Source organism: Macaca fascicularis, chromosome 7 (genome assembly GCF_037993035.2).
Source record: "Macaca fascicularis isolate 582-1 chromosome 7, T2T-MFA8v1.1".
NCBI classification, from domain to species: Eukaryota; Metazoa; Chordata; class Mammalia; order Primates; family Cercopithecidae; genus Macaca; species Macaca fascicularis.
This window is the reverse complement of record NC_088381.1, coordinates 90,734,219-90,762,152: the sequence shown is the minus strand read 5'-3', so window position 1 is coordinate 90,762,152 and position 27,934 is coordinate 90,734,219. Positions and strand designations below refer to the sequence as shown.

The 27,934-nt window shown below is 45.6% G+C and overlaps 2 protein-coding genes and 1 pseudogene across 2 annotated transcripts; all 3 read left to right on the top strand.

Annotated features, from left to right (window-relative positions):
* The first annotated feature begins 54 nt into the window (after nt 1-54).
* C7H14orf93 (chromosome 7 C14orf93 homolog) lies at nt 55-25,402 on the top strand. The gene is made up of 7 exons (XM_045396165.3): nt 55-97; nt 11,061-12,036; nt 14,496-14,816; nt 22,157-22,218; nt 22,439-22,542; nt 24,265-24,377; nt 24,646-25,402. The coding sequence occupies exons 2-7, from the start codon at nt 11,440-11,442 to the stop codon at nt 25,063-25,065; spliced, it is 1,617 nt and encodes a 538-aa protein (XP_045252100.2). The 5' UTR covers nt 55-97; nt 11,061-11,439; the 3' UTR covers nt 25,066-25,402.
* Nucleotides 20,166-21,443, top strand: LOC102137536 (small ribosomal subunit protein eS1-like). The gene has a single exon (XM_065548635.2). The coding sequence runs from the start codon at nt 20,277-20,279 to the stop codon at nt 20,589-20,591; it is 315 nt and encodes a 104-aa protein (XP_065404707.2). The 5' UTR covers nt 20,166-20,276; the 3' UTR covers nt 20,592-21,443.
* LOC135971573 (small ribosomal subunit protein eS1 pseudogene) lies at nt 20,785-21,480 on the top strand (annotated as a pseudogene).
* Nucleotides 25,403-27,934: the final 2,532 nt, after the last annotated feature.

Genomic DNA, 27,934 nt, shown 5'->3' with positions numbered 1-27,934 from the left:
GGGAGGGCGTCCGGGGAGGGGCGGGGCTTGCCGGCTCGGGCTCCGCGAGTCCTCCTTTTTGCACACACACGAATACAAAGAGCCATACGACCTTCGGGTATCCTTTTTCCATTTTTTTTCCCTCCTTAATCTTGTGTGTGTTTTCAAATTTTTAAAAATAGCGATCTGTAGCAGTGCTGGGGTGAGGAAACTGTTGCTAAGGGGAATTTGCTCTTTCCCCCATTTCTTTTTCTGTCTCTCTTCCTCTTTCTTTTTCCTGGTCAAGGTTTTAAATATACCAAGAAGTTGAGAAGCAGGATGGCCGTGTACAACCGTTTCCAGCCAAATTTATAGTTTTTTTTTCAAATCACATTTTAAGAACTGGTAGATTTTTGTGGTTGAGGGACTTTAAAAATTTAGCCGCTTGGGAAGTACAGATTTTTTTAAGCGGGCTGAAGGGATAATGTAAATTTCTGCCACAGGCAACATCGAAGGAAGCAGAGAGAGATTTGAGGCTCCCTCAGAAAGCCGTGTGATTGCTTTTTACACACCCACTCCCCAGAACCAAAACCAACTGGCTGGGATGTGGCACTTGTCCAAGGCCAATAGGTTAATATTGGGATATTATAATGGAGACATTCATTTCCCTAGGGAAAGGGGACAGACCTTACAGTGTGTCTTTCACACACATTTTCATTAGAACATTTGTGTGTATGTGTGTGTGTGTGTTTCTTGAAACAAATTTGTAAAGTTATAATTTGGGGTTATTTGTGTATATGTACAATATGTGTGTATATGTGCCATATCAGATTTTATTTTCAAAAGTGATAAATATATCTGGTTTTATGTGTGCAAAGTATCCCCTAGGATGTGAATTTTTTTTCTGTTGTCTTCCCAAATGTGATCGAAACATTTTGTGTGCAAAGCAGAGCTTAGAAGAAATCCTATGCTTAGCATACTTAGGCACTTTCTATGTGCATTTACTATATTTTTCTGCTCCTAAAGGATCAGAATAATGAATAATTAAATAATTGCCAAGGAGTATATAGTCCATGTGGCAAATGAGAGTAGGCAATTTATTGAATCTGTGGTTCAAAGCCTTCAGTGACTGTTTTGCCTAAGTGGTTTTGCTTTTTATTGTCTCACGTTCTTAAATGTACAGCTGTGTATATTTTGGCCTTTATGTGTGGTTTGGTTGGTGTGTTCAGAAGGGAAGTTCTTTCTTGGCTTTTTGACAAAATGGTCGTTTATTGGTTGGAATCTATTCGAAAAGCTCCACAGCTGGCAAAGTATCAGGAAAAAAAATCCAGTCAAGTCTGATTCTCAAAAACTGTTCATGGTGATGGTGATAGGGAGCCAAGAGGATGCAAAGGCAAATAATAGAAGGGATAAGAAATGCCTTTTGGTTATCATGTTGCATTTTTAGAATGGAAAGCCTTCTCCTCATTTCTAAGAGTCACAGAAAAAAAGTATGTGAATTAGAGAAAAACAGTCTCGCAGAGCAGAACCTCCTGTTACAGGAGCCCTATTTTCACTTCATTCTGTCACAGAATCACTGTCTCCTCATTAGAAGTCGTATGGAAAATATCTGTATCCAAATTTGTATTCGCAGATTGGAGTGAAAGCATAGGAGGTATATGGGGTGCTGAGGGAGAAACTGGAATGTCACAGATGCAGTGACAACCAGGAGATTAAAAAGAAAGGATCTACTGTAGAATTTAAATTTCATTACAACAAAACCTCTGTATAATAATGCATTTCTATTACACAGCTAGCATCCTATTCTATTTCAAGCAGTATTTGACTCCTAAATACCGACTGCAATAAAATTACTTGTACAAATTTGTAACAAAAGTGGCCCTGTTTGGGCTTTCTGGGTTTCTTACTTGTGCTGAGTGTATTTTTATTCTCTAACAATTCAAGTCAGACCAGTGCTTAATAAATACTGGCTCGACTGTGGATTATTCCACAAGTTCAGGCCTGCATTTCTTTGAAATCTAGTCAGATTCTAGTGACCTTTGTGATCACGGCAGTAGTTTTTTGTTTTTGTTTTTTTTTAAACGGAGTTTCGCTCTTGTTGCCCAGGCTGGAGTGCAATGGCGCGATCTTGGCTCACTGCAACTTTCGCCTCCTGGGTTCAAGGAATTCTCCTGCCTCGGCCTCCCGAGTAGCTGGGATTACAGGCATGTGCCACCATGCCCAGCTGATTTTTGTATTTTTAGTAGAGACAGGGTTTCACCATGTTGGTCAGGCTGGTCTCCAACTCCTGACCTTAGGTGATCCGCCCGCCTCTGCCTCTCAAAGTGCTGGGATTACAGGCGTTAGCCACCGCACCCGGCCAGTGACGGCAATTTTTAATGGAGTTTTACCCTTTTTAGCTCTTTTCCACATCAATACAGGTCATCACATATACTTTTTACTTTACTTTTTAGCTTCTCAAAAAATAAGGAAGCTCTCCCCAGAACAGTGCAGAGCCCGTGTTCCTGATTTCCTAGGCCATTTGATTTCTACATCCAGGAACGTAGGGTCATATCCAGTTACTGCTTTTTCTTTCTTTTGTAAGAAAGGAGATAATTCCTCGGACATATATATCATTGGCTTGGCCTTCCAAAGCAAAGCAAAACTAAACTTTGTTGATTTTGCCTGGGAATCCTCGGGGCCCCTAGTATCGGAAACTTAAAAACTATGAGCTACTAATTTGCAGGTGACATGTGAAAGAAATGTAACCGAGGCCAGCAGTAACTAAAAGTCGGCCACCACCCAACGTGTGACGCCGATTTGTGGCCACTGTGCTTATAATCGTGTACACACAGGTTTGTGAGCAACAGGGAACAAAAGCAAGTAAACAAAAACAAGCTAAAGATGGCGTCTGACGGCCTTGAAATAGCCTCCCAGTCTTGTCCCTCCCTGAGGAGGCCCCTCCCCTATCTGACTTTTTGAGTGACTGTTGTTTGCAGCCAATAGTGTCCGTGACCCTGCTCCCCAACCGTCGTATAACCGCCAATCACCGGGAGCCAGAAGGCAAGCGGGGCGGTGTCTCCCCGCGTGCGCGAGCCGGCCGGGTACACGGGGAGGCGCAGCGGATTCCTCTGCCGCGCACCCGCCTCAGGCCCAGCCTAGCTGAGTCAGCCCGTGCGGTAGCGCCGGGCACACTCGGTAGAACAACCGTAGGGCTGCTAAGCTGCACCTCCGCGTCAGTTCTCACGGCGAGCGCCGCCTTCAGCCCAGGTTCTCAAAGCTCTCGGTGCTACGTAGTCTACCCTCCCCGGTGACCCGGCGAGATCCCCAGCCGCTCCTCCGGCCGCCCTGCTCTCCGCAGCCCTCCCGGGAATGACCCCCTTTACCCGGGACTCCCAGAGCGCACTGTATGGTTGGGCACAGTGGCGAGTCACCCTGTCGCCTGCGGCCTCTTGAGCAGTCGCCGATCTTTGCCGCCAGCGTCGCTGCGATCGCCCTGCCGGTAGCTGAATCACACTTACCCATCGGAAATGGTTCTGCCGTCCCTGGGGTCCACCTTGTCATCCTTGACTAATATTTAATCAACTAACATTTACCAAGTTCTCGCTGGCACAAGAGAGACTTCTAGGAGCTACTTTTTAATTTTTCAGTTTCTCCATAAATGTAGTGAGTCCCTTACATTAGGCAAACCTGAAATCGGAAATATTAATCTTACCAATGTAATCTTAGCGAGTGTAAATAAAAAGGACTGTGCTATGCTGGGTTAAAAATTCTCATCCTGTTATAGAAATATACCTGGAATTTTCAGATTACATGGAATCCTTTTAAGACCGCATTCTGCCTTCTGGGTCTACAGTTCTGTTTTTTACCCCTAAAAATAAGGTCTTGGATTTTTTGCAGATCATTAGACGAGTCACTCTTTTAAAATGTGGGAAAATAGTATTTTGTGGTATTTACTTAGCTGCTCTTGTGTGATAAGGAGCTCATTTCTGATAAAAATAGGTTTTGAGAGAACCTTTTGACAGGTGAGCCATTTTGCACCTTGAAGTGGAGGAGTAGGACTGACCAACACAGCAGGAGTTTTAAGTGGCCATTTACCTTATTTATTTCTTAAAATGAAGATTATGATATGAATTGCCATGCTTTCAGTAATCACATTTAAGGAAGTCTATTGCTAGCATGACCCTGAATGAGTCAAGCGCCCATTATAAAAACATATATCATCTGAATGATACTGTATCATACACATCTATTAAATAGTGAGAAAACTTTTATTTTTCATAGTTTGGAGGTGAACTCAGTCATGCAGAAAATTCAAACTCAGAATGGGGAGAAAGCAAGCAAGGGAACTGCCAAGAGTATGATATATTTAGTCCTAACAAAAATGTGACTTGGGAGGAAAGGGATAGTTAAAATTATGGCCAGTCTCACCCTGAACTGTCTGTCTAAAGGAGATGAATTTTCTTTCTTTCTTATCTGAATATTTATGAAAAATACCAAAAGTATTGGAAAGTACATTTTTAAGGCTCATTTCACATGTATTTAAATTAGACCAATACTGAAATGAACCCCAAATGCATATATTTTTTGCAAACCTAAGTGTGACATCTACTGTCATGCTGTGTTGGCAACTTATCCCAAGATTGAAGATCTTTTTCTGTTTTTTAGACCTAGTCAGTTGTTTTCAGGACTTTCTACATAACATGTTGCCATCAGTTGAAATTTAAAATGTTAAATAAATACACTTCCCTAATATACTGGTGTCTCCTCTTTATTTATTAATTTTTAAAGACTGGGTCTCGCTATGCTGCCCAGGTTGGTCTCAAACTCCTGGGCCCAAGCGATCCTCCTCTCCTCCCAAAGTGCTGGGATTACAGGCATGACCCACCATGCCCGGCCATTCTGGTCATTTCCTGTCAACTGCCTCATTTCTGTCATTCTGGTGGTGGTGGTGGTACCATCCTGTTACTCTTAGGCTTATAATCTTGCAGTTGTCTTTAACCAGTTATCTCTATACCCCATCTCTATACCTCTGTCAATTCTCCTTACCTTACTATATAAGCCCCTTTGCTCTGACCTCTGACATGTACCCTGTTAAGTCCTGTAATTATTTTTTTCCCTAGAATGTCTTACTACCCTATCAGTTCATCTGATACATTGCTCAAGGCTCAACTGGAAGCTTTTATTCTGTAAGAACTCTTTCTCAATATGATTTCATTTTGTTAATCTTTCCATTATTTTGAACTACTCAGAAATTTTTCAATCTATACCATATTATTAGGACTTGCATGTATTTCACTTTGTTATGTATTTGTTTATTTATTTATTTTTGAGACAGTTTCATTCTTGTTGCCCAGGCTGGAGTGCAATGGTGCAATCTCGGCTCATTGCAACCTCCACCTCCTGGGTTCAAGTGATTCTCCTTCCTCAGCCTCCTGAGTAGCTGGGATTACAGGCATGTGCCACCACACCTGGCTAATTTTGTATTTTTAGTAGAGACAGAGTTTCTCCATGTTGGTCAGGCTGGTCTCGAACTCCCGACCTCAGGTGATCTGCCCGCCTCGGCCCCTCAAAGTGGTGAGATTACAGGCGTGAGCCACCACGCCCAGCCTCACTTTGTTTTTTAGATAGTCCATGTTTAGAACATTCCATGTTCTTAAGACATTCCCATCTGAAATACACTTTAAGTACCTTGTAGGTAGAGACTTTGTCTTCCCTTCATTTGAGTACTTAGTAGGTGCAATCCATTTTGGTGAATCATCCTTTAACACGGCTTTACATGTAAAAACTTTTGAGCCTGGGCACAGTGGCTCACACCTGTAATCCCAGCACTTTGGGAGGCCAAGGCGGGCAGATCACTTGAGGTCAGGATTCATTAGTCAGTTGTGGTGGCACACGTCTGTAATCCCAGCTATTCGGGAGGCTGAGGCAGAAGAATTGCTTGAACCTGGGAGGCGGAAGTTGCAGTGAGCCAAAATCATGCCACTGCACTCCAGCCTGGGTGACAGAGCGAGACTCTGTATCCAAAAAAAAATATATATATATATATATATAGGCCGGGTGTGGCTCATGCCTGTAATCTCAGCACTTTGGGAGGCTGAGAAGGGCAGACCACAAGGTCAGGAGTTCAAGAGCAGCTTGGCCAATAGGGTGAAACCCCATCTCTCCTAAAAATACAAAAATTACCCGGGAGTGGTGGCACACGCCTGTAGTCCCAGCTACTCTGGAGGCCGAGGCAGGAGAATCGCTTGAACCTGGGAGGCAGAGGTTGCAGTGAGCCAAGATCATGCCTCTGCACTCTAGCCTGGGCGACAGAGCAAGACTGTCTCAAATAAATAAATAATTTTTTTTTATATATATATGAACCTAAAAACACCTCCCCGCACTCACCAGCTCACCTTCTTTTTTTTTTTTGAGCCGGAGTCTCGCCCTGTCTCCCAGGCTGGAGTGCAATGGCGTGATCTCAGCTCATTGCAACCTCTGCCTCCTGAATTCAAGCCATTCTCCTGCCTCAGACTCCCGAGTTAGTAGCTGGGATTACAGGCATTGCGCCACCATGTGCTGCTAATTTTTTTTTTTTTTTTTTTGTATCTTTAGTAGAGACAGGGTTTCACCATGTTGGCCAGGCTGGTCTCGAACTCACCTCAGGTGACCTGCCCGCCTCAGCCTCCCAAAGTGCTGGGATTATAGGCATAAGCCACGGTGCCGGGCCCAGCTCACCTTCTTTAATGGGGATATATGCAGCTAATGAAATTAATGTTTTGTTTTCAGTCATGTATCCAGCACTTAAATAGTTACCTGGTTAGTAAATATAACATGAAATATTCGTTTATTACCTGGTGATCCCAATTTCTTTCTATAATATAAAGTTTAGGTGACAGACTATAGCAAGAGGCTGGGAAATTAAGTCAGCACTAGTGTCCATGGAAACCAAAAAAGAATTATTTGAATCCCCATTGTGCTAGACCACACTGTACCAGGTTTTTATAGGCAGGTTAATTCAAGAAAACACTTATTTGTTGCCCTGAATGTGATGTTTTAAGATGGACATAGTATGGTAATATACAAAGTAGAAAAACGGAAGAGAAATTGAGGAACAAATTGAACTCACAATAGGAAAATACATTTAGCATTAAAAACTAACATAAAATATTATCCTTAGTCTGAGACCAAGTCATGATAGCAAGTAAATTCCAAATACTCAATTACCTTTCTAATTTGCATCATAGAAGGTTTTGTACCTATAAATGCATCCTCATAGACTTGAGGAATAATGTATTGTTTCTTAGAAATTAATTATTAAATTTGGGGGCAAATTTCCCCAAATTCTGTTTCAAGCCATTGCATTTTATTCAAAATTATGGAATCAGGAGTCAAGGTGGTGGCTTACACCTGTGATCCCAGCTACCCAGGAGTCTGAGGCGGGAGGATGGCTTGAGGCCAGGAGTTGAAGACCAACCTAGGCAACATAGCAAGACCCTGCCTCTTAAAAAAAAAAGATTAAGGAATCAGGATGGGTGTCCAGGGTGGGAACACAAAAGGTTACAGGAATAATCATAATATCATGCAGCCATTGCTAGTGGAGCACTGACCATGTGCCAGCACTCTATAGGTGCCTTACATATATTATGTATAATCTTCATAGAAAACACTCAAAGTAGATAGTGATGAGAAAACTTGTACTCAGAAAAGTGAAATAATTTACTCATGTTCATGCAGCTTATACATGGTGCAGCCAGGGGAGAACCTCATTTAAAAAAAATTTTTTTTTGAGATGCAGTTTCGTTCTATCACCCAGGCTAGAGTGCAGTGGCATGATCTTGGCTCACTGCAACTTCTGACTGCTGGGTTCAAGCAATTCTCCTCCCTCAGCCTCCTGAGTAGCTGGGATTACAGACATGTATCACCATGGCTGGCAAATTTTTATATTTTTAGTAGAGATAGGGTTTCACCATGTTGGCCAGACTGGTCCCGAACTCCTAACCTCAAGTTATCCACCCACCTCAGCCTCCCAAAGTGTTGGGATTACAGGCGTGAGCTGTCGCGTCCGGCCACCCTTTTTTTTTTTTTTGAGATGGAGTCTTGCTCTGTTGCCCAGGCTGGAGTGCAGTGGTGCGATTTCGGCTCACCACAAGCTCCGCTTCCCAGGTTCACACCATTCTCCTGCCTCAGCCTCCCAAGTAGCTGGGACTACAGGCGCACGCCGCCATGCCCGGGTAATTTTTTGTATTTTTAGTAGAGACGGGGTTTCATTCTGTTAGTCAGGATGGTCTCGATCTCCTGACCTCGTGATTCGTCCGCCTTGGCCTCCCAAAGTGCTGGGATTACAGGCAAGAGCCACCGCCTGGCCTTTTTTTTTTTTTTTTTTTTTTTTTCTTTTTTGAGACGGAGTTTCGCTGTGTCCCCCAGGCTGGAGTGCAGTGGCGCGATCTCAGCTCACTGCAAGCTCCGCCTCCTGGGTTTATGCCATTCTCCTGCCTCAGCCTCCCGAGTAGCTGGGACTACAGGCGCCCGCCACCTCGCCCGGCTAGTTTTTTGTATTTTTTTAGTAGAGACGGGGTTTCACCGTGTTAGCCAGGATGGTCGCGATCTTCTGACCTTGTGATCCGCCCGTCTCGGCCTCCCAAAGTGCTGGGATTACAGGCTTGAGCCACCGCGCCCGGCCTTTTTTTTTTTTTAAACCTGCAATACAGTGCTGTTTTGGAAAGATGACCAAGGAAAGACGACCAAGGAAAGACTATTTAAAGAAGAGGGGCCTGGGCACAGTGGCTCACACCTGTAATCCCAACACTTTGGGAGGCTGAGGTGGGTGGATCACTTGAGGTCAGGAGTTCGAGATCAGCCTGGCCAACATGGCAAAACCCTGTCTCTACTAAAAATATAAAAATTAGCCATATGTGGTGGCGCGTGTCTATAATGCCAGCCACTTGGGAGCCTGAGGCAGGAGAATCACTTGAACCCGGGAGGCGGAGCTTGCAGTGAACCCAGATCTTACCATCGTACTCTGGCCTGGGCAACAGAGCAAGACTCCGTCTCAAAAAAATGATAAATAAAAATAAAAGAGAGGGGAAGAGCTTGAGGCAGGCTCAACACTGGTAGGGGTAAAAGCCTCTTGCAAGAAAGAGTAACTGCGTGAGGCAAGAGAGTTTGGTACCAGAAGGGAGTTAGACAACTCACCCGGTGTCCCAACCTGATGCATCTTAATAATTACTGATTTTACAAATACTGAACGCAGCTGGCAAGCATTTGAATACTATTATTTATTATCACCAAAACATTCTTTTGCCCACAGCATCCATGTTTAAGAGCAAACTCCCTGCATGATGTAGGTTAAAGAAAGAATTAAAAAGAAAAAGCTCTGCAGGAGCAGTGTAGGCCCTAATTTAGGAAGGAAAAGAATACATAAGTGATTCATCTATAAATTGACATAGAATCGCTTAGTGCTTTCCTTTAACCTTTAGTTTTAATTTGGTTTAACCTTTAGTTTCAGGTTTAACTGTGCCTTCCAGTGACTATAATGACAAGGAAGCTGTAAATGTATTTGAGTTAAGTTTTTGTGAGAAGTAAGTATCTGGCACAGAAAAAGCCATTTCTTCAACATAAAGGGTGGAAAGAGCAAATTAAAGACTATTCTTTGATAACCACATGTAATTAAAATGCATTGTCAGATTTATGTTTTAGTACCTCAGAGGCATTGATATTGCCTGTTTCTGAAATGAGATTGCCTACTCAAAAAGAAAAGAAAAGAAAAGAAAACCCTCAATATATAGAAAATTCTCCTAACCTCCTACTCTTTTTTTTTTGAGGTGGAGTCTCGCCCTGTTGCCAGGCTGGAATGCAGTGGCATGATCTCGGCTCACTGCAACATCTGCCTCCTGGGTTCAAGTGATTCTCCTGCCCCAGCCTCCCAAGTAGCTGGGATTACAGGCGCCCGCCACAACGCCCGGTTAATTTTTGTATTTTTAATAGAGATGGGATTTCACCATGTTAGTCAGGCTGGTCTCGAACTCCTGACCTCAGGTGATTGCCCCGCCTCAGCCACCCACAGTGCTGGGATTACAAGCGTGAGCCACCATGTCCGGTCCCTCCTCTCCTTTTAATTGTAATGTTTTAATTTACAGGGTAAGAGAGAAATGCATCTCTCAGGGAAATTGTAAACATACTTAAGGTTTTGACACGGAGCATCAGAAGGATTTTTTTTCTACTATCAAGTATTATTTAGAAAATTACAATATTTATTAAGTTCCCTGGAGTGTTCTCAGTGGTACGAATCAACTTCTTTACTCCTTTTTTTCTCTCCTGGAGTAGTTTAGTTGCTTAACTACAGTAATTTAAAAGAAAGGCAGTTTGGTTTATCACTGACATTCTGGTTTCTCCTTTTATGGGGGCTGGTCATGCAGGCAAAGTGGCAGCATGGCTGTTGAGACATTCCTGTTGAATTTTGGATCCACCCTTAAGGAGTATGAGAAATGAAGATAAGGGGCCCCACAGGTGCTTTCTCTGGGCTCCTGGCTGGAAGACTCAGGACAGCTAGTTTCCATTACAGAGACTCATGGCCCAGGTATACGACTATGTGGGAAAGGAGGCTGTGCAGCCCTGGGTTCAATTCCCTGATCTTTTCATTTCATTTCCCTGCCCTCATCCCCAAAGCATTAATGATATAATAGTGAGAAGCTGGTGACATGCTGAGGGGGGCAGTGATGGATGTATTCCTTATTTAGGAGTTTTACTCTAAATGTGCATTTGTATGAAAATTATAGAGAGGGTAGAATCATGATTGTCGTGATTCTTAATGTCAACAAAAAGTGGTATCAGGTAAAAAAAAAAAAAAAAAACAAAAAAAAAACACTACATTGAAAGTACCAATAACTGGATTCTGCTGTTATTCCTCTGACCTTGAAAAAGACATATAACTTCTCTGTATGTCTCTTCTCCGGACCTGGAGTAATATGTGTTTCCTAGCGCTGTTGAGTAGATGAGGTAACTTACGTGAAGCGTTCTGAACTCCTTAAGGAACAATGTCAAAGCAATGAAATGCAGTACCATTATTACAGTAAAGATGGTGAGGAGGAGGAGGAGGAGACAGATCTACATTTTCTTCCTTAATCATCTAATCTTTCCAGATGCCGGAAGGTCCTTCTGAATCCCTTCCCTGTTCCTTAGGTTGCACTAGTCGGGGGTTCCATGCTGGGGGGCAGAAGGAACGCTCTCTACCCTCTAAAACCATTCATCAGGAAGGCCTTGATTTGTGATGTTCTAGGAGAGCACAGGATCTGCAAATAGAAGGCACCTGTCTCCCTTCTGCAGGCTGAGGAGAGGCCGCCGTGGACTGTGTGCTTCTTCATGGCTTATCTACTCTTCTTTCACAGACCCTACAGCTGGGGGCCTGGGCTCCTCTGACCATCCTCATTGAGAAAGGAAAGTGAGTCAAGAGAAGTCGATGATTCCTACCTGTTGGAGTGGCCCAGCAGTGTAAGCGTAGTTGTTACTGCCCCATCCACCATGTCCTTCAGTGCCACCATTCTCTTCTCCCCTCCTAGTGGCAGTGAGGCCAGATGCTGCTGCTGTGCCTGTAAGAGTGAGACTAATGGAGGCAACACAGGCTCCCAGGGTGGGAATCCTCCTCCTAGCACCCCCATCACAGTGACTGGACATGGCCTGGCTGTTCAGAGCTCAGAGCAGCTCCTGCATATTATCTACCAACGGGTGGATAAGGCAGTGGGTTTGGCCGAAGCTGCTCTGGGTCTTGCCAGAGCCAACAATGAGTTGTTAAAACGTCTCCAGGAGGAAATGGGTGAGCTGAGACAAGGGAAAGTGTCCACCCCTGATGAAGACGGGGAAAGCCGGGCACATAGTTCCCCACCTGAGGAGCCTGGGCCTCTCAAGGAAAGTCCCGGGGAAGCCTTTAAGGCTCTGTCTGCTGTGGAAGAGGAGTGTGACAGCGTGGGTAGCGGCGTGCAGGTGGTGATTGAGGAGCTGCGGCAGCTGGGAGCAGCCTCAGTGGGGCCTGGGCCTTTGGGCTTCCCAGCAACTCAGAGGGACATGCGGCTCCCGGGGTGCACACTGGCTGCCAGCGAGGGGGCCCCCCTGCTCAATCCTGTGAGTATGGCAGCAGAGGGCTGTTGCTCCTAAGTGCTTTTCCCGGCCTTTCACTCTTTTTCCTTTCTGTTCTTTTATTTCCATCTTTAAACCTTTTGTCTGTATTTGTGATAAAGCAAAACAGTACCAAGTTTCCTTTTCCTTCAGGGATAATCAGCTCTCCTATTTTCTTCCTGAACCATTAGCCTCTTTGGCAGAAGGTCATTTTTTGCTGTGTGTAGTGACGGGATGCCCTTCCCTCTCTCTCAATAGCTCCACATGGCACCTTTTCCTCCACAGCTGTCTCGGCTGCTCCATGGGCTCTGCCTCTCCTGGTGAGGATGCCTGCCGTGCACAGACGGCTCATTCATATTTTATTGCAGGCCCTCTGCTTGCCAAGAGGAATTCAGTACAAAGAGAGATGGGAATGTACAGGGGAGAGAGGCAGAGGTGGCGAGAGAAGGAAAAAGTGAGAGGACAAAGATAAAGATAACAGACGACAGGTATAGGGAGGGAAAGAGACAAGTAGAAATGAAGGGCTGAGGGAGGAGAGAAAGTGCAAAAAGGGAGCACAGAAAAAAGGTGAGTCTATGTGGAAAGAGAATCTACACCACAGGAGAGAGACTATGACATAAGGCGAGAGGAAGGTAGAGGAAAGGAAATAAAATGGGAAACGAGAAAAAGAAATGGCCAACTGAGTGTTAACAGGAAGATAATAACATATAGGGAGAAAGAGGGAAGAAGGAAGCAAGCAAGCATATTTTGTGAGCAGGAAAAGACATAGATGTACATTGTGCTATTTCAGTTTCTTTATTGCTTAAGGGCCATATGAGCAGGAAAATCCTGGCTGAGTGGAGTAAGAACTGCAGAATGTCACACATGGAAGTATGAAAAGGAGATGGAGCAACTATAGAGATCTTAGAGATAGGAAAATAACAGATGTGGTGCCACTTGAGAGACGGTGGGAGTTCTATCAGCTCTCCTCCACCTTATTCTCTGTCTGTCCTCTCTTTTTCTCCTGCTCCCACGACAAGACATAGACACCCCAGTAAAGAGTAAAGGAGCAGAACACATGGAGTAGATGGGAGGGATGGAACTCCCAGCCCATCTGCTGGATCTGAGAAATGAATACAGAAGCCCCCCTCTCCCCCTCCAGTGTAACACAGCAACTGGTCATTGCTCTCCTGAAGGCACAGCCATATGGGTAATGGCCACTGCTGCTCACCCCAGTCTGTGGCTGGTCAGGACTCTCAGTTGTTCCAGCTCAAGAGGGGAGGACCTGGAAGGTGGGAAGCAGGAGGGTACCAGGCCAGGCATTGCCCTGAGCTGTGGGTTCTTTGAGGCAGGAAAGGCTTCCAGGCTGACAGGATGGAATTAGATTTCACAGTGCAGAAAGCAGCTCACAGGTCTATAAATCTCAGCCTCCTCCCCCGCTTCTTTCTCTCTCTCTGTGTGTGTGTGTGTGTGTGTGTCTCCCCACTTTCAGTGTTTTGTTTTCTTGACTGCAGAAATCCCCCCTCCTTTCTTCCTCCCTCTCTCCCTTGCTCCCTCCTTCCTTTCCTGGCTCTGTATGTCCTTGATTGAGGGCACAGGCAGTCAGGTAGATGTCAGGGGCTATGACAGTCGAATGTGGCTGGGGTAGGATCAAGGTGAGGGCATGGACTGACTCTGGGAATGGAGGATAGGTGAGGGGAGCTGTCACTGCCAGTCTCTCTTGGGATTTCTGACTTTATATCTTCCTCCTTTGCTCATTTTTCTTTTATGTCTCCTCTTTATTGTTGTTACTGTTTTATTTTCTTACTCCTTCTCTTGCTTGGTTTCTTTCTTGTCATCACTTCTTCTCCCAGTCCTTTCAGAGAAAACACTTACCTAGCTACATTTCTTTTTTTTTTTTTTTTTTTTTTTTTTGAGAGAGTCTTGCTCTGTCGCCCAGGCTGGAGTGCAGTGGCGCGATCTCGGCTCACTGCAAGCTCCGCCTCCCGGGTTCACGCCATTCTCCTGCCTCAGCCTCCCGAGTAGCTGGGACTACAGGCGCCCACAACCGCGCCCGGCTAATTTTTTTTGTATTTTTAGTAGAGACGGGGTTTCACCGTGGTCTCGATCTCCTGACCTTGTGATCCGCCCGCCTCGGCCTCCCAAAGTGCTGGGATTACAGGCGTGAGCCACCGCGCCCGGCCGCTACATTTCTTATATCCAAGAGCTATCTATAAATGACGATTCACAAACAGTGTCAGAAGCATGCTTTCTCCTTGTGAGCAGCCCTACGGTAACAACCCAACATGAGAGGCCCTGTACACACAAGAAATATTTGCCCAACACTCATAGGAGTCCCAGAGAAACAAGCCATTAAGCATTAAAGACTGTGCTACAGTCCCCCTTCTTTCCACTTTCTGTTCACTATTCTTAGCCAAAGAATGATGGTTAACCAGGTTGCTCTAAGCCTGGCTGGCTAATAGGCTATTATTTTTTTACATTCTTAGCTGGTGGATGATTATGTGGCCTCTGAGGGTGCAGTACAGCGAGTTCTGGTCCCTGCTTATGCCAAACAGCTCTCACCAGCCACACAACTGGCAATCCAGCGGGCAACCTCAGAGACAGGACCAGAAAATGGAACCAAGCTGCCACCACCCCGCCCTGAGGACATGCTGAATGCCACTGCTGCGCTGGACAGTGCCTTGGAAGAGTCAGGCCCTGGGAGTACTGGAGAGCTGAGACACTCTCTAGGGCTGACTGTTTCCCCATGCAGGACCAGAGGAAGTGGGCAGAAGAACTCCAGGCGTAAGCGGGATCTGGTACTCTCTGTGAGTGAGCTCAATTGCTATAAATTTTTCTCCAGTCTGGAAAGATAAGTGAAGAATGAAGGGTGGGTTGATTTTAGGCCCCCCATATTGAATGAATACTATACTGAATCCTACCAGAGTGGGATGGATAAGGAGAGAGGTTATTCTGTAACACTAGGGATAGGAAGTCCCCTGCTAAACATCAAACTTTTAGACTTTTCCAGATAATGTGGTATCTTCCTTTATATCACATCTGCTGTCCTTTTTTTTTGAGACGGAGTCTCACTCTGTCACCCAGGCTGGAGTGCAATGGTGCGATCTCAGCTCACTGCAACCTCCGCCTCCCAGGTTCAAGTGATTCTCTAGTCTCAGCCTCCTGAGTAGCTGGGATTACAGGCACATGCCACCACCCCCAGCTAATTTTTGTATTTTTAGTAGAGACCAGGTTTTGCCATGTTGGTCAGGCTGGTCTTGAACTCCTGAGCTCAGGTGATCCACCCGCCTTGGCCTCCCAAAGTACTGGGATTACAGGCGTGAGCCGCCATGACCGGCCTTCCCAGTGTTCTAATAATCCTGATGAGAAGATCTTTAAGGGATTGAGCAGATTGATCACCAAAGGGTAACTCTGGAAATTGCCTGCAAATTAAGCTAGTGTGCAGAGTAAGTGGCAAGGGACAACTTGGGTGGAAAAGCAAGTGAAGCTGTCCTGAGGTAGTCTCAAGCTTCAGAGATGCAGAGAGTCACTAGACCTTCAGCTCAGTTATAGAGGTTTGGAGATTCCAGTCATCCCAAGAGCTCTTAGCCAGGAAGGGACTGGCCTGAACCAGGTCTGCCTAAAAGCTTCTTGTAGTGGCTGGGAGCCCAAAGAACATCCTGCTGAGCTGGGAGTCCCCGTCCTGGCAGCTGACCAAACTTAGAGAAGTTCTAGGGCAGCAGTTCTCAACCTGGGGTGATTTTACCCCCAGGAGACATTTGGAAACATCTGGAGACATTTGTGATTATTACAACTGGTGGGTGGCTGGGGGCAGGGGAAGGAGAATGCTACTGACATCTAGTGGGTGTTCTGCTAAACATCCTACAGTGCACACAACAGCCCCCATAACAAAGAATTATCCAGCTCAAAATGCCAATAGTGAAGAGGTTGAGAAATCTTTAAAGTGACCACAGTCTTTGGGATAAACTCTATATGCAAAAACTTCTTTTTTTTTTTTTTTTTTTTTTTTTTTGCTTTCTTGAGACAGGGTCTCACTCCCATTGCCCAGGCTGGAGTGCAGTGGTGTGATCATGGCTCATTGCAGGTTCGACTTCCCAGGCTCAAGTGATCTCCCACCTCAGCCTCCAGAGTAGCTGGGATTACAGGCATGCACCACCACACCTGGCTTATTTTTTGTATTTTTGTATTTTAGTTGCCCAGGCTGGTCTCACAAAAGTTTCTTTCTGACAATCATGGGGATATTGTTTTTAGTCTCACTCTGTCATCCAGGCTGGAGTGCAGTGGCGTGATTTCGGCTCACTGCAAGCCTCCCAGGTTCAAGCGATTCTCCTGCCTCAGCCTCCCGAGTATTTGGGATTGCAGGCGTGCACCACCACGCCTGGCTAATTTTTGTATTTTAGTACAGATGGGGTTTCACCATGTTGGCCAGGCTGGTCTTGAACTCCTGAGCTCAGGCAATTCACCCACCTTGGCCTCCCAAAGTGTTGGGATTACAGGCGTGAGCCACCGCGCTCGGCTGGAGATATTCTTTAGCCATACAATGTTCATATTGACTATAATGAGTTTATAGTTACAATTTGCATAAAAGCAGGATTTTCCATCATTTCCATTCCACTTGTGCCTGCTGCCTCCAGAGAGAGGTACAGCGTTGAGGCCTGGCTTCTTCCTTCCCTTAGGAGAGTGTGGTGGAACTGAAGACGTGCAGGAAGGACAGTATGCTCACTCACCATCATGCTCTCTCTATTCTGTGCTTGAGAAGGATCTGGAGGACCAGTCAGGGAGTTTTGCTGCTCATCATGGAGGAAGGTTTAAAATGTTCTTGTGGGCCGGGCGCGGTGGCTCAAGCCTGTAATCCCAGCACTTTGGGAGGCCGAGACGGGCGGATCACGAGGTCAGGAGATCGAGAGACGATCCGGCTAACACGGTGAAACCCCGACTCTACTAAAAAATACAAAAAAATAGCCGGGCGAGGTGGCGGGCGCCTGTAGTCCCAGCTACTCGGGAGGCTGAGGCAGGAGAATGGCGTAAACCCGGGAGGCGGAGCTTGCAGTGAGCTGAGATCCGGCCACTGCACTCCAGCCTGGGTGACAGAGCAAGACTCCGTCTCAAAAAAAAAAAAAAAAAAAAAATGTTCTTGTGGCAGACTGTGGGTTTAGAGCGGGAGGGACAGTTGTTCCAATCTTTAGCTCTGGGACGGAATCAAAGAGGCATCTCTCTAATCGGCTGGGGCTCTTGAGGATTGCTGCTAGGGATCCTATAAACCAAAAAGATCAAACCAGAATTCTTTAATTCCTTGGAATGCTGCAGATCCCAGCCACTCCTTGGGGAAATATTTTTAGCTTATTCAGGAGGTAGGTGAGCCAACAGCCTTTACACTCCTCACACTTACTGTCTAGAGTATTTTCCCTTTCCATGTCAAGCCTGTTTTGATTTTTATCAGCTGATCTCTTCAAAGCCACTTGAGTTGGAAGCTATGTAACTCCCTTTTTTCTTTCTCCTTTTTTTTTGGTTTTTTTTTTTGAAACTCTCCCAAATACTTTCCGAAACATTCACCCATTCCTTTGTGATTCCTTAAGTATGGACTAAGAGGTAAAATGACGGTGTTGAATATGCGGCTAGTATAATAATGGTCTTTTTTACAGAGTGGAGACCCTAGCCATAAAGAGTTGACAATACTTTCCTAAGTTGGTATGGTGAATCAGCCATAGAGGTAGAAGGATAAATTGGGGATTTCTGAATATGGAGCTGCAAAGTCCTTGGATCGGGATATGAATCTGTCAGTTTGGAACTGGGTAATTTCCACTGACTAAGGGAGCTTGGGATGAAAATATAATCAGAAACAACACAACTAAACTTAACTGAAGGAAATGTAAAACCCTGCATTAGGGCTGGGTGTGGTGGCTCGGGCCTGTAATCCCAGCACTCTGGGAGGCCAAGGCGGGTAGATCACCTGAGGTCAGGAGTTTGAGACTAGCCTGGCCAACATGGAGAAACCAAATCTCTACTAAAAATACAAAAATTAGCTGGGTGTGGTGGCGTGTGCCTGTAATCCCAGCCACTTGAGAGGCTGAGGTAGGAGAATCACTTGAACCTGGGAGGCAGAGGTTGCAGTGAGCTGAGATCATGCCACTGCACTCTATCCTGGGCGACAGAGCAAGACTCCATTTCTAAATAAATAAATAAATATTGTAGGTGCTATTATGGGCAAAACTAGGAACAGATTTTGAAGCATCTAAGGCAAAACTTTTTCTTTCTTTTTTTTGAAACGGAGTCTCACTCTATTGCCCAGGCTGGAGTGCAGTGGCATGATCTCAGCTCACTACAACCTCCATCTCTTGGGTTCAAGCAATTCACCTGTCTCTGCCTCCCGAGTAGCTGGGACGACAGTTGCACGCCACTACGCCTGGCTAATTTTTGTATTTTTAGTAGAGATGGGGTTTCACCATGTTGGTCAGGCTGGTCTCAAACTCCTGACCTCAGGTGATCCACCTGCCTTGGCCTCCCAAAGTACTGGGATTACAGGCATGAGCCACCACGCCCAGCTGGCAAAACTTTTTAATGAGTGAAAATGTTCGACAATAGAATAAGCTGACTCAAAATGGAGAGCTCATCATTAGATGGGTATAAACAAAGTGGAAAGACAGCCTGTTTAATGATGTGAAAGGGAGATTGGGTAATATAGCTTCCACGGTTCTTTCAGATTCACATTTCTGTTATTTTAGATTTCTGTTTTTCAGACCATTGTGTATATACTCCTGAGATTTGTGGTAACACACAAGGGGATATATAAAGCCACAGACAAACCCAGGGCTTTTTCCTGGGTCATCAATTTTACTAGCAGATTCCAGAAGACTGCCAGGCTGGGTGGCTCATGCCCCTAATCCCAGCACTTTGAGAGGCTGAGGCAGGTGGTTCACGAGGTCAAGAGATTGCGACCATCCTGGCCAACATGGTGAAACCCCATCTCTACTAAAAGTACAAAAATTAGCTGGATGTGGTGGTGGTGTACCTGTAGTCCCAGCTACTCGGGAGGCTGAGGCAGGAGAATCGCTTGAACCTGGGAGGTGGAGGTTGTAGTGAGCTGAGATCGCGCCATTGCACTCCAGCCTGGCAAAAGAGTGAGACTCTGTCTCAAAAAGAAAAAAAAAATTTCAAGAAGACTTTTTTTTTTTTTTTTGAGACGGAGTCTCGCTTTGTCACCCAGGCTGGAGTGCAGTGGGACGATCTCAGCTCACTGCAAGCTCCACCTCCCGGGTTCACGCCATTCTCCTGCCTCAGCCTCCCGAGTAGCTGGGACTACAGGCGCCCGCCACTACGCCTGGCTAATTTTTTGTATTTTTGGTAGAGAAGGGGTTTCACCATGTTAGCCAAGATGGTCTCCATCTCCTGACCTCGTGATCTGCCCGTCTCGGCCTCCCAAAGTGCTGGGATTACAGGCGTGAGCCATCACGCCCGGCTAAGAAGACATTTTTATATTAAAAGAAACACAGACCGGGTGCAGTGGCTCACGCCTGTAATCCCAGCACACTTTGTGAGGCTGAGGTGGGTGGATCACAAGGTTAGGAGTTTGAGACCAGCCTGACCAACATGGTGAAACCCTGTCTCTACTAAAAATACAAAAATTAGCTGGGCGTGGTGCCAGGCACCTATAATCCCAGGTACTCAGGAGGCTGAAGCAGGATAATCACTTGAACCTGGGAGGCGGAGGTTGCAGTGAGCTGAGATTGTGCCACCCACCTTGGCCTCCCAAAGTGCTGGGATTAGAGGCATGTGCCACCACACCTGGTGGGCAAAACTTTTTAACGAGTGCACTCCAGCCTGGGTGACAGAGCAAAACTCTGTCTCACAAAAAAAAAAAAAAGAAAAGAAATAAAAAAGAAATACAAATACATTTTGAAGAAAAAATTTAAATGTGCAAGAGTAGGGGCCAGGCACAGTGGCTCCCACCTGTAATCCCAGCACTTTGGGAGGCCAAGGCGGGTGGATCACGAGGTCAGGAGATCGTGACCATCCTGGCTAACACGGTGAAACTCCATCTCTATTAAAAATACAAAAAATTAGCTGGGCGTGGTGGCGAGCGCCTGTAGTCCCAGCTACTCGTCGGGAGGCTGAGGGAGGAGAATGGCGTGAACCCGAGAGGTGGAGGTTGCAGTGAGCTGAGATCGCGCCACTGCACTCCAGCCTGGGTGACAGAGCGAGACTCTGTCTCAAAAAAAAAAAAAAAAAAAAGAAAAGAAAAAAAGTGCAAGAGTAGAGGACTTAAAGAAATGTTCACGCCTTTCGGCTCTCTGACCATGGCGGTTGGCAAGAACAAGCGCCTTACGAAAGGCGGCAAAACGGGAGCCAAGAAGAAAGTGGTTGATCCATTTTCTAAGAAAGATTGGTATGATGTGAAAGCACCTGCTATGTTCAATATAAGAAATACTGGAAAGACGCTCGTCACCAGGACCCAAGGAACCAAAATTGCATCTGATGGTCTCAAGGGTCGTGTGTTTGAAGTGAGTCTTGCTGATTTGCAGAATGATGAAGTTGCATTTAGAAAATTCAAGCTGATGGCCGGGCGCAGTGGCTCAAGCCTGTAATCCCAGCACTTTGGGAGGCCGAGACGGGGAGATCAAGACCATCCTGGCTAACATGGTGAAACCCCGTCTCTACTAAAAAATACAAAAAAAAAAAACTAGCCGGGCGAGGTAGCGGGCGCCTGTAGTCCCAGCTACTCCGGAGGCTGAGGCAGGAGAATGGCATAAACCCGGGAGGCGGAGCTTGCAGTGAGCCGAGATCGCGCCACTGCACTCCAGCCTGGGCGACAGAGCAAGACTCCGTCTCAAAAAAAAAAAAAAAAAAAAAAAAAAAAAAAGAAAATTCAAGCTGATTACTGAAGATGTTCAGGGCAAAAACTGCCTGACTAACTTCCATGGCATGGATCTTACCCGTGACAAAATGTATTCCATGGTCAAAAAGTGGCAGACAATGATTGAAGCTCATGTTGACGTCAAGACTACCAATGGTTACTTGCTTCGTCTGTTCTGTGTTGGTTTTATAAAAAATGCAAGAATCAGATACGGAAGACCTCTTATGCTTAGCACCAACAGGTCCGCCAAATCCAGAAGAAGATGATGGAAATCATGACCCGAGAGGTGCAAATGACTTGAAAGAAGTGGTCAATAAATTGATTCCAGGCAGCATTGGAAAAGACATAGAAAAGGCTTGCCAATCTATTTATCCTCTCCATGATGTCTTCGTTAGAAAAGTAAAAATGCTGAAGAAGCCCAAGTTTGAATTGGGAAAGCTCATGGAGCTTCATGGTGAAGGCAGGAGTTCTGGAAAAGCCACTGGGGACGAGACAGGTGCTAAAGTTGAACGAGCTGATGGATATGAACCACCAGTCCAAGAATCTGTTTAAAGTTCAGACTTCAATTAGTGTCAAATAAAAAGTGCTATTTGTGGGAAAGAAAAAAAAAAAAAAAGAAATGTTCACTTGGCTGGGCGTGGTGGCTCATGCCTGTAATCCCACCACTTTGGAAGGTCAAGGTAGGCAGATCACCCGAGAGCAGGAGTTTAAGACCAGCCTGGCCAACATGTTGAAACCCTATCTCTGCAAAAATACAATAATTAGCCAGGCATGATGGCAGGTGACCATAATCCTAGCTACTCGAGAGGTTGAGGCGGGAGAATTGCTTGAACCTGGGAGGCGGAGGTTGTAGTGAGCCGAGATCGCGCCACTGCACTCTAGCCTGGGTGACAGAGCAAGACTGTGTCTCGAAAAAACAAAGAAAAGTAAAAAAGAAATGTTCACTCGCAGTACTCCTAGTATATACTTGCTTTCTCGGGTATCAGGGGTATGTTCATGGAAATGTTTGAGACCCTCTGCCCTAGTGATCACACTACTCAGGAGCAGAAGTAAGGCCAGGGATGATCCTGGAATCCTGACACACATGAAATGAAAAGTCAGGGAAGACCCCACTTGAAATAGTAACTTGGATAGGCTCTTGGCTTAGAAAGGGCATCTACTGAAGTGGTACCTAGGCTATGGGAAGGATTCAGGCAGAGAGCCCCTTAGGGACAATGCCTTTTTACAGTAGGGACCAGAGGAGAGTTTTCATAATATCCACTCTTGGCTTGACTATGTTTTCTTTTTTCCCCCTAGAAACTGGTCCACAATGTGCATAACCACATCACCAATGACAAGAGATTCAATGGGTCTGAAAGGTATGGTCCCCTTGAGGAAAAAGAATGAGAAGGTACTTTGCTGAGGACAGGGAAGTAGAGGGGGATGCTCCAATACAGCAATGAGACTCAGGCTTTGATCTCACCATACCTTCTTAGGCCATGGAGGGATTTGCCACAAAGTTGATTAGTGCCGGGTACCTCTGTTTGTCTGGCTCTTACAAAGCGGACAACCTTATTCATTCTCTTCTCTTTGTGGCAGCATCAAGTCCTCTTGGAATATTTCAGTAGTGAAGTTTCTTCTGGAAAAGCTCAAGCAAGAGCTGGTGACCAGTCCCCACAATTACACTGATAAGGAGCTAAAAGGTGAGAAAAACTGGTTTAACTCCTATGCCATCCTTTCTCCCCCTCTCCTCCCACTCCTCTTTCTTGGTCAGAGGAGAAGAGGAATAATAGAGATGATTTAGGTGGTTTTGAAAATAGTGGATTTGAAACTTTTTTTGGCTATTCTCACCTAAAATATATTCATAGAATTATCTCAAATTGCCTGTTTATTTCCCTCTCAGTCTGAAACGAAAATGAGAGAAGGAAAGGTCTAGAACACCATCATGTATTCTGTTTATGCAGGTCTTGAATCTAAGATATTATAAGAAGGAGGAATCTAAGGTGTTATGAGGAGGTGTTATGTTCAGAAGCCAGGCCTGCCCCTTGGTCCCTAAATATTATTTCCCAGGCTTTCTCTTTCCTTGCTCTCTTTTGTTATTTGTAGCTAACACTGAAGTATTACGAAAGCTTCTGCTGAAAAAGTACTGGTAGGGCCAGGTACCGTGGCTCATCCCTGTAATCCTAGCACTTTGGGGGACCAAGGCAGGAGGATTGCTTCAGCCCAGGAGTTCGAGACTAGCATGGGCAACATGGTGAAACCCCATCTTTACCAAAAACAAACAAACAAAAATAAAAATCAACTGGGCGGGGTGGCATGCATGACATAGTTCCAGCTACTTGGGAGGCTGAGGCAGGAGGATTGCTTGAGCCTGTGAGGTGGAGGTTGCAGTGAGCCAAGATTGTACCACTGAACTCCAGTGTGGGCAAACCTTGTTTCAAAAAAAAGAAAAAATACTTGTAATCTTATATCAAGAGTGGCAATAGGGGTAGATTGTTGTTGTTTTTTAATTTTTTTTAAAAATAGAGACTGAGTCTTACTATGTTGCCCAGGCTGGTCTCAAACTCCTGGGCTCAAGCAATCCTCCTGCCTCAGCAGGAGGCCTCCCAAAATGTTGGGATTACAGGTGTGAGCCACCACACCCAAGAAGAGGTAGGTTTTATTTGGTGGAGGGAGCTGGGAGACACAGGAGCAAGTGGAGTTGTCTTTTTCCAGTGGGAGATATTTGGGAGGAGTTAGTGTTGGAGATGGAGGTGGGCAAAGAAAGCTAAACCAATTAGCCGGCCACGGTGTGTGCACCTGTAGTCCCAGCTGCTCAGGAGGCTGAGGCTGGAGGATCACTTAAGCCCAGAAGTTTGAGGCTGCAGTGAGCTATGACCATGCCACTGCCCCCAAGCCTGGGTGACAAAGCGAGACCCTGTCTCGTAACAAAATCATAAATAAATAAAAAGAAACCTAAACCAAAGAGGAGTGAATAGATGCTAATGTCTATGCCAAGAAAGCCCAGCATCTAGGCCAAGTGCGGTTGCTCACGCCTGTAATCCCAGCACTTTGGGAGGCCGAGGCAGGTAGATCACCTGAGGTCAGGAGTTCGAGACCACCCTGACCAACTTGGAGAAACCCCGTCTCTACTAAAAAGAGCCGGGTGTGGTGGCACATGCCTGTAATCCCAGCCACTCGGGAGACTGAGGCAGGAGAATCGCTTGAACCCAGGAGACAGAGGTTGTGGTGAGCCGAGATTGTGCCACTGCACTCCAGCCTGGGCAACAAGAGCAAAACTGTGTCTCAAAAAAAAAAAAAAAAAGCCCATCATCTAAGTAGTGATCCCCAACCTCCCATTCATTAGTGTTAGGGCAGAAAAACGGGCTGAGGACCACTACTCTAGAGGACCCTCCTTCTTGCTCCCTTCCTTCCCTCCCCCTCAGGAGCCTGTGTGGCCTACTTCCTTACTAAGAGGCGTGAGTATCGCAACTCCCTGAATCCCTTTAAAGGCCTGAAGGAAAAAGAGGAGAAGAAACTTCGAAGTCGCCGATATCGGGTAGGTTTCTAGGCCTTTCTTTCAAGAAACTAAACTCTAAACCCTTCCCTGAGTGGGAAGGGCCAGAGGACATGGCATCTGAGAATAGGGTTGAGAGCCAGGAATGTAGGAAGATAGAGAATAACAGTGAGCCAGTGCTAAGATCTGACTTGGGAACTGGGTTCACTTAGGCACAGATTTTACACAGCCTTCCCCACCAAACCTCTTCCCCAAATCTAATCCATAGAATGTTTACCTTCCTAATCTATCTCCTGGGTTCCTGCCTTAGCTTTTTGCCAACCGATCCAGTATCATGAGGCATTTTGGACCTGAGGACCAACGTCTGTGGAAGGATGTGACAGAGGAGCTGATGTCAGATGAAGAGGACAGTCTTAATGAGCCAGGTGTGTGGGTGGCCCGCCCTCCCCGTTTCCGGGCCCAGCGCCTCACAGAGCTCTGCTACCACCTGGATGCTAACTCTAAGCATGGCACCAAAGCCAACCGTGTGTATGGGCCTCCCTCAGACAGACTGCCTTCTGCTGAAGCCCAGCTCCTTCCACCAGAACTTTACAATCCTAATTTCCAAGAAGAGGAAGATGAGGGAGGGGATGAGAATGCACCTGTCTCCCCATCTTTTGACCAACCCCACAAAACCTGCTGTCCTGACTTGAACTCATTCATTGAAATCAAGGTGGAAAAGGATGAATAAAATCTACAGCCAAGAATAACTCTGGCTTCCGCCATGCCCCATGTCTCAGAAATAGGTGGCCATGGGGCTTCACAAAATAATGAGATGCTCTGTGCAGTGTGAGAAAGCACATTTGCCTCTTTTTTTTTTTTTTTTTTTTTTTAAACACAGTCTCTACTGGAAGTGGAAGCAGAACACTCTGGTGGGATAAAAACTTATCTAGAAGGGGAGAAACTCCCTCCTGTGTGAACAGTAAACCAGAAAATGTTTATTCCTCAGCATAAACAGTGTCTCAGAGAAGCCTGGGATGAGAAAAGGAGGAGGATGGGTCCAAGAAACATGAGGCCTTCTTGACATATGCCCCGTCTCTGAGTTGTTTCTGCCCCTGCCCAGTTCCACCCAAAGCTCTGAGGAAGCAGCCCAGGTTGCACCTTTTGCTTCCCCATGACTACTGGTCTTGCTCTGCAGTGGAAACTGAACAGGACCAGTCCAGGTTAATACCGCCACCTGGTGGGCAGTTTCAGTCATGAGCTTGAGTCTTCTGACCAGAGGAACACAAGTTCTCACTATTGGGGAACTGGGATCCTGATATAATAGCTATTGCTTATTGAATCACATGAGAAAAATTTTACTATTCCTATCTTGCAGATGAGGAAATTAGGCTTAAAGAGTTCCCATGTCTCACTGGCAGCCTCTCTCCCACTATGTGACCAAGCAAAATACACAGCTTTGCAGCTATTTCTTGGTCCTGTTAGCCAAGCTGTATTTTGAAGAAGGGGTGTGCATTTTGGATGGATTGAAAAGCAAAAATGCCTTTATATTTATTCATTCTTACAACAAATATTGATTGCTTTACTAGGTGTCAGGTACTGTGCTATGGATATATTGTCGATAAGGTTGGACGCTGTACAGAGATTTTTTTTAGTCTAGTCAGGAAGCCAGGCAGTGGAGTAGGCAATGAAATGAACTGTGATAAGGGTGACCATGGTGGAGTGGAGTGCACTATAGCAATATACAGCAGGGGTAGCTAACCGACTCTTGCAGTGTGGAAAGGCGGCTTCTGAGAGGGTGTAATGTCTAAACTGGGAAGAGTTAATCAGGAGAAGGAAAGGGGAGGCTAAGAGAGTGTTCCAAACAGGGAACAGCAGGTACAAAAATCCAGGGGCAACAGAGAGTACAGACAAGGTCCAGTTCTACTGTAGACTGGTTTGGGGAAGGGATAATGCTAGAGGAGAGGCTGGAGAGTGAGACCTCATAATACAGAGTACAGACTTCAGCCCAAGGGCAGTGAGAAATCGTTGAAAGTTTTTTTTAGCAGGGAAATAAAACGACAGGTTTTGCCTACAGGAAGTCCCCAACTCACTGGTTTGACTTAGGATGGTTTGACTTAGGATTTTTCAACTTTACAATGGTGCAAAATGATTCGGTATGCTCCTCACCTTATGATGCAGTTACATCAGATAAACCCATTTTAAGCTGAAAATATCGTAAGTTGAAGAAGCACTTCTGCCTTATGATATTTTCAATTTATAATGGATGGGTTTATCCAGACATAACTCCATTGTAAGTTGAAAAGCTTCTGTACTGAAAAATCACTTGACCTCAGGGTATAAGATGGATTGCAGGGAGCAAGCCTTGACCAGGAGACTTTTGCATTGGTTTAGGAGAGGAAAGATGGTGACTTGACATATATAGTGGTGATGAGGGGAGGACAGATTTGGAAGATGGTTAGGAAGCAGAATTAATAGAACTTGGTGATTGATAGGACTTGGTTGGATTTGAGGTTCAGGGAGAAGGAGGACATAGGGTTGATGCTCATATTTCTAGTTTAAGCAGCTAACAGGATTGTGCCATTTACTCAGAGAATGCTAGAGGAGCCAGTTTCATGAGGCAGAGAAGATATCAGTTTAGGATATTGGGTGCTTCTGAGACAGCCATGTGGAGATGCGAGTAGTTAGTTGAGTTTTTAAGTCCAAGAAAGACTGGGCTGGAAATAAGGATTAGGGAGTCACCTGTGTATACAGATTATAATTAAAGTATTGGGGATGAAGAGGGCCTTTGGAGATCCCAGCTCCAGTTCAGACTCTGGAGAGGCCACCTGAGGTCATGAGCACTATTGGAGCATGCCCTATTAGCATATGCATCTTCTACTTCTTCCCCTTCACTCATCTCTGCTTCCAGTTATCCCTTGAAAACACAGGCTATTCATCCCAATTGTGCCCATTGTTACCACCACCTCTTGCATGGGCCTCCTTTAATGGCTTCTCAGCATTTCATAAGATTTCCTCTCCCATCCTCACCCCAAAGGATCAAAGCTTCCAAATCTTAGTATTTGGAAGTTGTGTGGATATTTTGGATGCAATTGGAAGGAAGAATCAAGGTTCTCCTTCCCCATCTGGACACAGGAAAGGAGGGAACACATTATGGTTAATTCTGAAGATGTTGCTCACAGCAGGTTTTAGATGCAATCTGATAGCTCCCCTCTGTTCCTAGTGCTTTCAGTCCTCCCTGCTTCCAGTCTGGTAGGAAACTCTCCTCAGGATCAGAGAAAAGCTGTGGCCTTGACCAGGGAAACAGAGAGGCTGATTCTCAGGGGAGATGAGGTCAGGGAGACAATGCAACTAGGACAAAGAAGCCAAATAGTTTGGCACAAATTAATTTCCCAAAAGATATTAACCTCCTTTCTTTCCACATTCCCTAAGGCTACACTAAGATTATAAAAGGTGTTCAAAATGTTGAGATGAAAATAATATGCACAACTTGTTTGCATATAATTTTCATACTCGTTTACTATCTAAATTCAAAGCAATCATTTTCCTTCTCCATTCTACTTCCTCCGCCCCTTGCCTCTGATGTTCTAGTCTGGGCAAAATTAATTGGGTGTTTTTTA